This window comes from Malaclemys terrapin, chromosome 4 (genome assembly GCF_027887155.1).
Source record: "Malaclemys terrapin pileata isolate rMalTer1 chromosome 4, rMalTer1.hap1, whole genome shotgun sequence".
Taxonomy (NCBI): domain Eukaryota; kingdom Metazoa; phylum Chordata; order Testudines; family Emydidae; genus Malaclemys; species Malaclemys terrapin.
The window spans coordinates 50390168-50402642 of NC_071508.1; the positions used below are offsets into that span (position 1 = coordinate 50390168).

At 38.6% G+C, this 12475-nt stretch overlaps 1 protein-coding gene across 9 annotated transcripts in view; it reads left to right on the forward strand.

Annotated features, from left to right (window-relative positions):
* Nucleotides 1-12475, forward strand: part of ABCC8 (ATP binding cassette subfamily C member 8) — a 139717-nt gene that overhangs the window by 78716 nt on the left and 48526 nt on the right. For 8 of the 9 annotated variants that reach the window (XM_054027476.1, XM_054027478.1, XM_054027479.1 and 5 more), the window contains 5 exons: nt 1571-1606; nt 4319-4354; nt 7484-7582; nt 10218-10302; nt 12047-12127. In XM_054027476.1, the coding sequence (XP_053883451.1) occupies nt 1571-1606; nt 4319-4354; nt 7484-7582; nt 10218-10302; nt 12047-12127 (337 nt within the window). The remainder of the gene's footprint in view (nt 1-1570; nt 1607-4318; nt 4355-7483; nt 7583-10217; nt 10303-12046; nt 12128-12475) is intronic. The other variant, XM_054027477.1, reaches the window with a different exon arrangement.

Sequence of the window (12475 nt, forward strand, 5' to 3'; positions counted from 1 at the left end):
GATGTGGGCATACTATCGACTTATACAGTGGCATTATGATATTTTCTATCCTATCTATCCCTTTCTTAATGATTCCTAATGTTCTGTTCGGTTTTTTTGACTGCCACTACATATTGACCAGATATTTTCAGAGAAAATGTGCTCAATACTTTACAGAAACACAGAGCAAGGACCTGATTTAGCATTACTTGTAATAAACTGCCACTTTCTAGGATCAGGATTCAGGTAATGCAGTAAATCAGATACAGGCTCATCACAGTGTATTGCTGGACCACGTGTTACTTTTTCAGAGGATGATGGTGCCACTCAGGCACTGCCTTGAGTCGAGTGGCACAAGCTGCCTAAGGGAGAGCTCAGTAGAATGGGTGATGCCGGCCATGAGTGACCCACCTGCGGCTGAAAGGATCCGTACTGCCCATCACACTGAGAGAGATAAAGTCCCTTCCTGCACTACCCAGTGCAGAGAAGGACCATGCAGGCTGCATAATCCTACTCTTAACCCACTCCACAGCTGACTTAGGGGGAGTGAGGCCAAGTCTTTACCTCTCCCTGCCCCCATTTGGGGGTGATGTGTGTTACAGGGACTGAGACTGTCCCTGGTCCTTGTGCAGGGCATGCACGGGATGGAGAAGATTTTCAATATATCAGCCTTTTCAGTGTTTCAATAAAGAATATATTGCTGTTGAATAAACTTGCTATGCATTAAGATTCATGGGCTTTTGGACAGAAAGGTGCGGTGGGGTTTACTTTTGATTATGTAGTGGCTTATGTGAGTAAAATGTAAGTTAATTGTGTGTGGGAGAGAATTTTTTAGTAAAAAATACAACATGTTGGCAAGCTCTCAGGAATTCTGTAGTCAACTGAATTTAGGTACCATGATGGCTTATTATGGACTAACTTTTCAAAGGAACCATAACCTAGCTTTTTAAACAACAGGTGCAGTTTTTTCCCATGTGCCTGCACAAACTTGCATTTGTTAGCACAAATTGGGTAGTTAGGTGGCTACCATTAAAGCACAAAAATTGTGCCCCTTCCTAATTTCATTTGGTTATGCCCATTGGACACAAACACTGCTTTCCATTTTTTGCACTGGACCTGAAATTAGCATGATTCAGAAGAGGCATGGCACATTTATATCTGTAATAGATTGCTGTATCAAAACAACTTGGTTTTTAGACAACTTGATGCATTTGAAACTAGTCTAGACAATAATCCTCTGTCCCTCTTACACACCTATGTACATATACACACCTCCTACGAACAGTGTTGACCCTGGCTGGATAGACATAGCCCTAGGCACTTATAGTAGTCTCAAGTGTTGTTCAAGCTGAATGAGCTGACTACGAGGAAAACACTGCTGGACACAAATTCATTTTTTTTATGACTGCTAAAACAAAGTGCAATTTCTGTAGAAGGAACAGATGCTGCTGTCTTCAAACAGCAGCAACCTGTGATAAACACTGTTTGCAGTCTATATGCAAAGTAGAATTTAATTGTTACTCTTTCTGGGGCAGATTGCTCATATTTACTTAAGTAAACCATCTTTGTCTGCTTTTTATTTGTGATGCAGCAGTATTCCTGACAGCGAGACAGGGGAAGATGTCAGGTATGGTATTATATGTGATTGTTGCTCTTTCTACTTCCTACTAAATTAATCACAGTGGAAGGAACCAAAGGGGAATTCAGCTTGCCAAACTATTAAATACCATTAAAGAGAAAAAACATAAGGTGAGGGGTTTTTTTTTTTAAAGTCAGTGGGACTTGTGCTCTTAAGCCACTTAGGATAAAATTTTCCAAAGCACTTAAATGACTTAGGCTCCTAAATCACTTAAGTACTTTCACGAATCCCACTGTAAATTCCTAAATCAGGTTATTCCCTAGTTCCACATTTTCAGCACTAATCAGCACTTTCTAGCACTATCACTTTAGAAGTCTTATTTGTTAATGCAATCTTTCACCTTTACCCTTGTCTTCATTTCCTTCATCCTGTCATGAGGCTTTTATTTTCACTCCCCCCGCCCCTCCAGGTCTTCGGGCATGTGGGAAATTAAAAAACGTGTGGGGAGTACAGATTAGTCCATGTCTTCGCTGGGCATCCTGGCATGGAAATCATGTTTGCCTTATAGCTAATTTGAGAGCTGAGTTCACCTTAGATTTCTGGAATACTTCTCAAATCTCATTCTGGAACAGACAATGCCGTGCTTGGCATCTTAGCCTGGCATGCAAACATCTGGAATGTTGTACAGGTGACAGTTCTAAAAAATCATGAGTGAAATCCTGGCCCCATTAAAATCAATGAGACCTTTGTCATTGATTTCAGTGGAGCCAGGATTTCACCCTATGTCCTTTTTTCTGACTCTCCCTATAGTGTGTGTCCTCTACTGACCAGAAAGTCTTCCTGGCTCTCTGAAGCATTAACTACTCTACTGCTGTTACTTTTGGATTCTCATGCTCCTCCGCTACTGCTTTGCTTGTTTCTCAAGTTTGTCCCCCTATCCATCAGATTGAGTATCTTTCACTATGCTTATTTCCCACCTAATTATGTATCTGATAGATCCCTTTGACAAGAGCTTATTCCTGACCTACAGTACATTTCCCTCTTACTCTCGAATGTTCCGTTACAGCCTCTTTTTCTGCCATTACTATAAAGCAGTTCCTTATGCCTAATTCCTGAGCCTGATTTCAAGTTTTCTGTTCTCCTTACCTGTTCCACATTGTCAAACCAACTAATATTTCTTTGTGAATAAGGGTTGTCAATTGCCTGCTTATAAAGAGAGAGAAGTCATATGGCTTGCTGATTCTTTATTGGTTGGCATTACACTGGATTAATACGAATTAATGCAAAATGTAGTTACTTCATTATTTGTATCATCAGTTAGATTAAAAATGCAGCCAGGAAAATGAAAATAATTTAATAAACAAAGAGGCAGCTGACAAACTATAGACAAGATTACTGTTATTTTTGAAATAAAAAATAATTTAGTGTGCACCATTTGCTGTAATAGCTATGTCTGCTCATTGTTAGCACTAAATTGTCAAGTTATTAGAAGTCATTTGCATATCCTTAACCTTACTAACAACAAGAGGAATAACCTGCACATTTCATTCAGATGTAGGAATTTTGTTAGAAATTTGTAAATCCTGTCGTGCATTTGTAGTGTGTGTTTATCGATATCTACATATCGATAGAGAGCTCCTTGTATTTCAGGAGGCTTTTTAGCATAAAACTGCACTTATTTACTATTCCTACTAAACATGGTTTGTTAAAGGTTCTACTCTTCTTTTGTGTTTGCATTTTGAGTTTTTAAACAGTTTGTGAAATCCTTATACAGTGTGTTTGCACTACAGGCAAAATTCTGCCCTAATTCACATCTGTGCAACCCCTCTAAAATCAGTGTGACTGCATGGGAGAACTGAGAGCAGAATTTGACTCTGTATGAGTTCCTGGATTATATGATATATAGAAAAACAACTGCAGTGCCTTGCAATTAATCCCCTTTTAACTTTTTTTTTCCCCAAAAATGTACTGGTTTTTTTTTACTGTTTTCATAACAATTAATCCTGTCATGTTTCTTTTGTCGTCATTTCTATAGCTAGATATTTGTCTGCTTATAAATGTCCCTGGTCTTGCAGGATTTGGGCTCCAAGTGTACAGCTGTCACTTCCATCAGCTTTTTGTTTTTAAAAATGTTTAAATAATCCAGACTTTGAATACATGTTTTTTGTGTCTGAATTGAGAAATAGCTAAATGTGCAACAGCATACAAATTCTGCAATATTTTAGCAATATCCTTTGGAATAAATGGGAGTTTTGTGTGCATAAAGGCTGCAAGAATGTGAAGGAGAGGCACTCAGTTGTCTGATAGTTGCAGCTGTACAAGAATGCTTTACAGTATTTGCATTAAATAAAAAATTAGGTGATTTGAAACAGAACATAAAATCTGATCAGAATTAGAAAAACCTACAAGATTTTAACATTTTTATGAAGATTAATAACAAATAAGGCAATGTTTATAACAGTGTTGTGTAATTAGCATTTCCTCAATTCCCATTAAGGGTATACAGCTTTTCTCAGGTTAGGGCCCTTCGAGTTACCAATTTCTCTGCTGTATTTCCATATCATAAAGAAAAGCATTGTACTTATTAAGGAGCTTTACTTCTGTTATATAGCTACATTCATGATACTGTATTTGGAATGTTAAATCATAAATATATATATAATTTTTTACTTATTTAGTTTTTTGTATTAGAATATTTTTAATGTGTCTGGTGGGCTGTCTACAGATTTAAAAAAATAACTGATGTTTTGATTTCTGCAGCCCAGAGAAGGAAACCGCTGTTGACACGGAAGTCAGGTACAATATTTTAAAACCTAATTGGAAAGAACATCAGTCTCCTATTAATGAGTAGCAACTATTGAGCCTCCTGGGAAATCAGATTGAATTATTTTACTTTCTGTGCAGCTGCTGCAAGCTTTAGAACAGATGAAAACAAACAGAAAAGCAATTAAGCATGTAGACCTTTTTTCGGTATAAATTAGACAATGATATAAATGGATGTTTCTGCGTATTCATAGGTGGTAATGCAGCAGCATTCTACTACCCTGGGACCTGAGACAGCCTGGAGGGGAAAAAAGCAGGGACTCAGTTTATTTCTTGTAAAAATGAAAGAGTGGCACAGACTGGTATAAAGACCAATACAGTGCATGTTCCTCCCTCAGATATGCCAGGGAACTTCAGTGCTGACTTGTAATGTTTTTGCTGTATCAGTAGTAGACGTTCATGAATTTTGCAAAAACTTGAGAAATGCTCAACCTAAATTTTGACCCAGGGCTCCAGAAGCACAATAAAGGGTTTGCAACATACTGTATCTCATCTTCTCACCAATTCTAACTCCACAACATTTTTTGTTTGGTCAAATTTGGTGGTCAAAACTTAAGCATCTGCATCCATATATAAACAACTAAATAAATGGCTTTATTTTCAGAAATGCTAATTATGTACGTTGACTTGAATTGACTTCTGAAAATCAGGCTTGAATATGGACTTGGGTAAATAATGAAACTTTTGACCTATGTTCCTAAATGATACATCAATATGGAATTGACTCTGAGTCAACTGGGTACTCTCCAGTGAAGTTAATGGTTTCAAATGATTATTCTTTTGATTTCAATGAGAGGTTTGAATTAGCAGTTAGATTCCTTATGAGAGACACTATGGGCTTGGGCATAAATTTCTCACGCAGGTAAGAGTTCACGAGAATTTTGCCCATGTAATAAATATGGGATCTACCCCTGTGTGTCAACCTGATCTCAGCTTCCAGTTAAAAAGAATTGGATTTAAAGGGGGTGAAATTCACCCCTGTGCAGAGAGCCAGCACAAGTCCTGTGGGCCACTAAAGGGCTCAAAATATGGGTTAAATGGGACTAAAGCAATGTCCCTGTGCTGGTTCAGTGTACATGGGTGAATTTCACCCACAGTGTGCTAGTCTCCATAGCTATGTTTTGAAAGACAAAACACATTTCCCATAAGACTTTCCCCCCTGAAACATCACAATCACGCTAGCAATTAACTATTTAGAAAAAACTAATTTGCAGTAACCTTTCAGCAAATCTTCAGAATGTGCAACAATTTTAAGCCACAGCAAGTGAATGGGAGACACTCTGGACTTTAAAATGAATTGCTGAATACTTATTAATCCTATAACATATGCACTGATTTCTTCTAAAAATTATTTACACCTCTACCTCGATATAACGCTGTCCTCGGGAGTCAAAAAATCTTACCGCGTTATAGATGAAATCGCGTTATATTGAACTTGCTTTGATCCACCGGAGTGCGCAGCCCCGCCTCCCCCCCCCAGAGCACTGCTTTACGGCATTATATCTGAATTCGTGTTATATCGGGTCACGTTAAATCGAGGTATGGGTGTATATGTAAACTTCACACTAATTTAACTAATGGTTTCTTTTTGAGTTAGGACTGAATGCCTGTGAGGAATTAGACCTAGAAGTAAAGGGTTTTTGAGGTTCCATTTCACCTGTGAGCCAAGAATATTCATCAAACATCATTAAAATTCCAACTGAGCGTGTACTTTTTGTGCTCAGAAATGATGTCTAGAATGTACTAATAAAGCCTTTTGGGTAGCATAACACTGTCCTCTCAGCTCCTCAAAGAAACTTGTGTCTCATAAAAATTTCTAGGCAAGTCTTGTGAAGACTTTACAGAAGATCAGGGCAGATGACCTCAGTTTCTGATAAGAAAGGTGCCCAGTACACTTGGCTGTCAGTACATGATTTGAATTGCATTAATGTCCAGGAGGAGTGATGAAATGGCTGCTCCAGCAGACAACGATGGTGATCTGGGGAAGGCAGGCAACATTTTAAAAAGGGAAAAAAGCTATTTAATTTAAATAAAACACATCAGGCCAAATCTTGCTGATCTTACGTTGGTGAGCAGTCTCATTGAAACAGACTTCTTGAATGAGGAAGGCCACTGGGGGTCAGTACCCTATATTTATCCAGGAACTGTCTGGCTACATATGTGGGAATTAAGGTCTTGAATCCTACAAGGTGCTGAGAGTCCTCAATTTGTATTAAAGTCAGCACAGTCAGGCTGACTCTGTACTGAGGTAACCTCCCACCCTGTAATGGAGGAGGGACCATGGTTTATCACTTGTGAGAAACCCCTAGCAGCCATGCCTCTGAAATACTGGGGAGTGGGAGGAGTGGAGGACCAAGCCTTCTGTGGTGATAGACTGGGTGTACTCTCTGAGACCTGCAGATTCTTGAGGCTGACCCCTACCTTGTTGCACAGTGAGGGCAAACATTGCATTTGGTGGGACAAAATAGAGACAACTCCCCGAGGGGAATCTATCAGAGTCTTCCTTGCTACTAGCCTTCTCCTATTACTTTTTCTATGTTATGGGGCAGCCTGACTCAAAAATATTTTACTTGAGGAATCCAAAGAACTATTATTGTATTGGGAAAACACTGTGTTTATTTTGTTATCGTTTGTTTGTTTTTTGAACTCCTCAAATATGCCTTTTCAAAATATCCCTTTTGTAATGTATTATCTGGTCAGCTACTATACACTTTCTATTAGGCTCTCAGAACAATGCTGTAACTAGACTTCCTTGCATTTGCTGGCTTGCCTCACAATACCCTCATTACTCAAGCAGAATATGCTGTGTGTTAGCTTTCTCTTAAACTCATGTCAAAGAAGAAAATAAATTAGGGAACAAATGTAGTTTTCCATTCAAAATGTTTGTTAGGAAAACAATGGCAATGTGCAAGAGGGTTTCTAATTATATAACATTTCTTTGGTGAGAGATGTGATATGTGGAAAATTCATTTGTCTTAATGAAGGGAAATAGAAAGGTTGCATTAGTGAAGACTCATTACCAGTTTCTGCATTATATGTTTGGTTTTTGTTTTGTTTTGTTTTTTAATTGTACTGATGAGGTGGGAATTCCTGTTTTTCCAGGAAAAGAGGATCAGTGGCATATGCCTCACAGAAACCATGGCTGCTCAATGCTACTGTGGAAGAGAATATCATTTTTGAAAGCCCCTTCAACAAACAAAGGTAACATGTTTCAGCACCCCGCCAATAAAGGGAAGGGAAAGATTAATTGCCTTTCACAGAGACAACTGCATTAGCTGTTTATGGCTAACAGGTCATATTCTCCTCCTTGGTTACCTGGTTTGTCAATAATGGTGTCTTGGTATGATGCACGGCATGGTCAGGTGACCCAGGGATCTCCTTCTCACCAACAGTCCTGTGTTGACAGCAGACATAATATTACTTGTTGAATGCAAGAGGGAACTTCTAGATATTTAGATAGTGGTCCATGTCCCCACAACAGACATATGTTCCTGAGAGAGAGGATAGTCATCCACTCAGCGGGCTCAGTGGCTCTGGACCAAATTCTGTTCTCAATCACTCTGATTTTACACTAATGTAATGGAAGAAGAATTGGATGTATTTTATCTGCTCCGATATGAGACAGACACAATGGGCCTAATTCTGATCCAATTTGTCCTGGTTTAATTCCATTGACTTCAGTGGAGATACTCCTGATTTATATTGGCATAAGCGAACTCAAAATCAGTCCCAATGCCTTCAGTCACAGCTGCTCAGATGGTGCCCTCCTTATAATTTCCCCGATATATGACATTGTATTTACCCATGTCTTATACTTCCAGAGCCAGCCTCTCTATTGTGTACTGTCTGCCCCTATTTGTGGCATTTGTAACTTCTGCTCAGTACTGTTGGGAATAATATCAGTGTTACAATCTTTTAGGTTGTATGTTGGAACCCTGGTTTTTTATTACAAATGTAACTGCACTTTAAATAATGCTGTTTTCAGGGAGGAAGCTGGTGTGCCAGCAAAAGTAATTACTAGACAACCCATTCTGTGTTTTTTGAAAGGAGAACATTAAACAAACACTTCAGCTCCAGGTCTGGGGCCATCTGTTAGGTGAACAACTGACCATATGTTTCTGAGGCATAAATTTACAAACTGCTCCTTCAGCCAGATATATTTTGATATTTGATGTATTTTGATCAATTTATTGTGAAAGTGTATGTATGATAAAAGTTCAGCTGACTTCGTAGCACATGGAGATACACCAAAAAATTCATTTTAGGAGCTTTTGTTCCTTCCAAAGGACATCTATGTGTGATGCACAGTATTTAATAGACCAGAGTGGCACTTTTGAGTAAACTTTCTTGTAAGTTGATTTTGAAACTTGTTTAAAATTTAAAAATTTGAGATGTTATTGACGATAAGTGGTATGTTTGTGCTTAACCTGGGTGGATCAGCTAATCTTTGAACTCTGTTTTTTTACATTCTGAAATAGCATTTGGCATTGAATCTCTACTATTATTGACTTTGGAAAGGAAAGAGGGAGTAACAAAAAAAATGCTATTTGAAAAATAAAAATAGTTTGAGTAGGGGTTTTTTTATTTAAAGAGCTCTTGCTAAGTGCTCTATTGCAACATTTTTGTTTCCAAATGACTTTTTTGCATTGCCCAGGAGATTAAATAGGCCAAATTCTGCTCAGATTTAGACCCCGTGCAATCATTGACTCCAGTGGAATTGCATGGAATGAAAGTCAGTGACAAATCTGGCCCCGGTGGCTTCTGAATCTAGGAATGTTGTCATGTGTCCCTTCATTTTTACCACCAGTGCCCTACTCTCTCTAACTTGGCTGCTAGGGTTCCATCCAATAAAACAGTTGAACAAGCTTAATTAGAAATATTGATAGAATAACCCCACTTGATTGAATAAGATCTTTACAAGTTCCCTGTTAACTTGAAACCTAAAAAGTCTCTTAAAGTGAGTTAAAAATAATATCAGGTGCCTCACCTGCTCCTGAGTAGAGCTGGCTGGGAATTTTCCAGTGAAACGATTTTTTGTCAGAAAATGTCGGTTTTTCAAAATTGAAACTTTTTGCAGGAAAGGACTAGTTGTTAAGAGCGTTTCTTGGGTTAGAGTGGAATTTCTGGTCAAAATGAGCGAGAGAGAGAGAAACTTCAGAACAGAATCAGCAGAGCAGGGACTTGAACATGGATCTCCTGTATCCCAGCTGAGTGCCCTGAGTACTGGCTATTGGCTATTTTGGGGTCTCTCTCACTCTCTGTTGTTCGTTGTTTATTATTATTATTATTTATTTTGGGTTTTTTGGTGGAAAATTTTTGAAGATCTCCATTTTGTTCCAATGTGGAACAGGGAAAAAAATTTAATCTTGAAAAATTTTGCAGGACAGGAAAACCGTTTCCTATCCATCTCCACTCCTGAGTCCCTCTCCCAATTTTGGTGGCTATACAATCACATTGTATGTTTTTATTGTTTCTCCCTTGTTTCTGTGAAAGGCCCACACAAACAGAGGAAACTAAGGTCCTGATGCTGCAAACAAATAAACCTTAAAGAATAACCATGGGTCATAAAAGAACCAGTGCCTGCTCTGCCTATTTTTAGTCTTTAAATATTTTTAATTGGTCTGGGGAGCTGGCCTAATGTGCTTTGCTAGCCAAAATGCCATTTACTTGACTATGATTGAAAGGGATTCCATTAGAACAATTAGTGCCTAACAAACAAGTCTTTTCCACCGTGTGACTTTTTACAGCTGGTTAATCTTTGCTCCTATGCAGTTAGAAAGTGTGGTTCTCTGGCAATATCTGTGTGGATTTTGCATTATCTTTTTTGTTTCCACAGATACAAAGCAGTGATTGATGCTTGCTCCCTTCAGCCTGATATTGACATTCTTCCTCATGGAGACCAAACCCAGATTGGAGAGAGGGTCAGTAACCCTCTACACAGGATTTGTTTTTGTGTTTTTTCTTTAAATCGTTTCAGTACTCTAGTTGCCAAATAAATCTTTGAGTTAAATATACTTTTAGATCATTAGTCTGAAAGCTCATCGCTTGGTAAATATGGGAACATTGCTGTTTGTGTGAAATGTGCTGGTTTCAATGTTCTGCTATCAGAATGTTTTATTAGTCCCACAGTCGCTATCCGAAATATCAGTGCCCAAGCATCACTCTTTGCAGTTTGGTGTCTACAGGCATATAATAAAAATAAAACTTTACAGTTTTAGAGCACCTTCCATCTGAAGGTATCAAGCAATTAACAAACATTAATGAATTAAGCCTTGCTGTACCCTGGTGAAGTAGGAAAATGCTAATACATTGCAGCTGAAGAAACCAAGGCACAGAGATAAGTAATTTGCTCCAAGCTACACAGTAAATCTATGAGATAAGGTGGATGAGGTAATATCTTTGATTGGACCAACTTCTGTTGGTGAGTGAGACAAGTTTTCAAGCCACACACAGCTCTTCTTCAGGTCTTTATCTGAAGAAGAGCTGTTTGTGGCTCAAAAACTTGTCTCTCTCGCCAACAGAAGTTGGTCCAATCAAAGATATTACCTCACTCACGTTGTCTCTCTAACATCCTGGGCCCGATAGGGCTACAACTACACACAGTAAATCTGGGTCAGGGCTGGGAATAGAACCTAGATCTCTCATAGCCACCAGATTATGCTTCATCTCAACATAGTCTGATATTGTGCTTAAAAATTGCCTCTTGTAATTCAGTTACCTAGTATAATTATGATACCTTAGATAAATAATATAGCATCACAGCATTACACAAACCTTCACATGCCTCAAGAATGTTCTCAAACCAATGTTTCTGAATAAATGATTGGGGGAGTGCCAATTAAAATGTAATTTTAAAAATTGCTGCTACCTTTGCAAGAAAAATAAATGTGTTATGGGCAAACTCTACCCTTCCTTTCCACCCCACCCGAAGCTGAAAATGTCATTTAGTTTATAGGCCCAGCTCAAGGACAGAGTGTCCAAAGATCATCTGCAAACCCAGATCTCTTCAGTAGCGCCACCAATGCATCATGACCTTCTTGCTAAAAAATGAGCCTAAGGACTAAAGTTAAACTGTTAAGACCTTATTTAAGCACCTGAACAAATGGTCTGGTTTTTCAAAAGTGTCAAGCACCCAGCTTTTCCCATGGAACTGAATATGCACATAAGAACTTAACTTTAGCCACCTATTTTTAAAACATCTTGGTCTAATGCACGAAAAGTTCTCCGCTGATGTTGAAGTACATTTTGAGTGAGGACAAAGAACATTAAAAAATCAGTTCCAGCTGCTAGTAGCATACAACTGAGGTCATCTAAAAGTTTCCTCTTACCTTGTAGGAGGAAATCTGGAACATCTCAGAAAATCAGTGTAATCTGCATTGCAGTTGCATTTGCTCAATAGCAATGAAGGCTTTAACGATTTTACAGTTGTGTATATATGGCCCAAAATTCATGGTAGAGCATTCCAGATATCAAGGCAATTAGTATGCTGCTTTCCCAAATGAACTGTAGGGATACTTTTTCAAAAGGATATGCCTGGATTCTTTCACTCCAGGGTGTCTTCTCCACAAAAACTTATAACAAAGCAAAATTTGAGTATTCTGATTTTAGAGCTGGATTAGAGATTTTGTGATCAATTGATTTTTATTTTTATCTGTTTACTTCCAGGGTATCAATCTTTCTGGAGGGCAGCGTCAGCGCATCAGTGTGGCAAGAGCACTTTACCAGCAGACAAATGTTGTGTTCCTAGTGAGTAGATGCCATTATGTCTGAGCTGTAAGTTGCAGCACCAAGTATACTCATTCAAAATGTTTAATGGGCAGCAAATGAAATTCTGCTCCACTGAACCAAAGGGGTAGTCGCAATTGAAATGTGCACTACTTTATTTTACATTTGTTATAGCTGGGATACCCAGGGAACAGACCCCCCCCCCCCCCGCCATAAATACCACAGATAGATCTTAAGATAAATAAATGTAAATAGAAATCATGGATTTGATCCTTCACTTTACACTGTGGCTGGGAACGTGCCTCCCAGCCTGGGTAGACAGGCTCAAATTAGTGCATTAAAAATAGCAGTGTGGATGTTGTGACATGG